Source organism: Rhincodon typus, chromosome 7, assembly GCF_021869965.1.
Source record: "Rhincodon typus isolate 14 chromosome 7, sRhiTyp1.1, whole genome shotgun sequence".
In the NCBI taxonomy this organism is placed as follows: Eukaryota; Metazoa; Chordata; class Chondrichthyes; order Orectolobiformes; family Rhincodontidae; genus Rhincodon; species Rhincodon typus.
Genome location: NC_063338.1, coordinates 97522449 through 97522907, shown reverse-complemented (window position 1 = coordinate 97522907; position 459 = coordinate 97522449). Strand labels below are relative to the sequence as shown.

Below are 459 nucleotides of genomic sequence, written 5' to 3'. Positions count from 1 at the left end.
CACAAACAGCACTCACGCTGATCTCCGGTTCAGCTTGGTGTCTTTCAGAGCGAAGATGTGAACTGTTCCCTTGTCACTAGACGCACACAGGAAGGAAGACTCGTAACTGAAATTGATGCTGCGGAGAGACGGAAGGATGAGGGGGTAACACAAAATCCTGGGATTTCCTCCCCAACCCATTGCCCCTCCCTCCCCACCCAGAATCTGGGGCTCCAATCTCTACATCCCACTGCCCAGCCAGAAACCAACCTGCCTATCGAGGCTGTGCTGGCCCTGACCGAACCCAAATCCTCTGCTGCTCTTTCCCCCTGCTCCCCTCTAAATACCCCCTTGTTCCTCCCCACTCCGATGTTCCCACATATTCTGCATCCGCCGCAATTCCAGACAGTGGGATCCAGATCACAGCAACATTCCCCACGATCCGTCTCCCCCGTCTGGTTCTTTACCCCGTTCCCCCTC

The 459-nt window shown here is 55.6% G+C and overlaps 1 protein-coding gene across 1 annotated transcript in view; it reads right to left on the bottom strand.

The window, feature by feature from the left end:
• The window catches only part of LOC125483538 (WD repeat domain phosphoinositide-interacting protein 4-like), a 2987-nt gene extending 2807 nt beyond the window's left edge, over window positions 1-180 (bottom strand). The window contains exon 1 of the mRNA XM_048599288.1: window positions 17-180. Coding sequence (XP_048455245.1) covers window positions 17-180 — 164 coding nt within the window. The remainder of the gene's footprint in view (window positions 1-16) is intronic.
• Window positions 181-459: the final 279 nt, after the last annotated feature.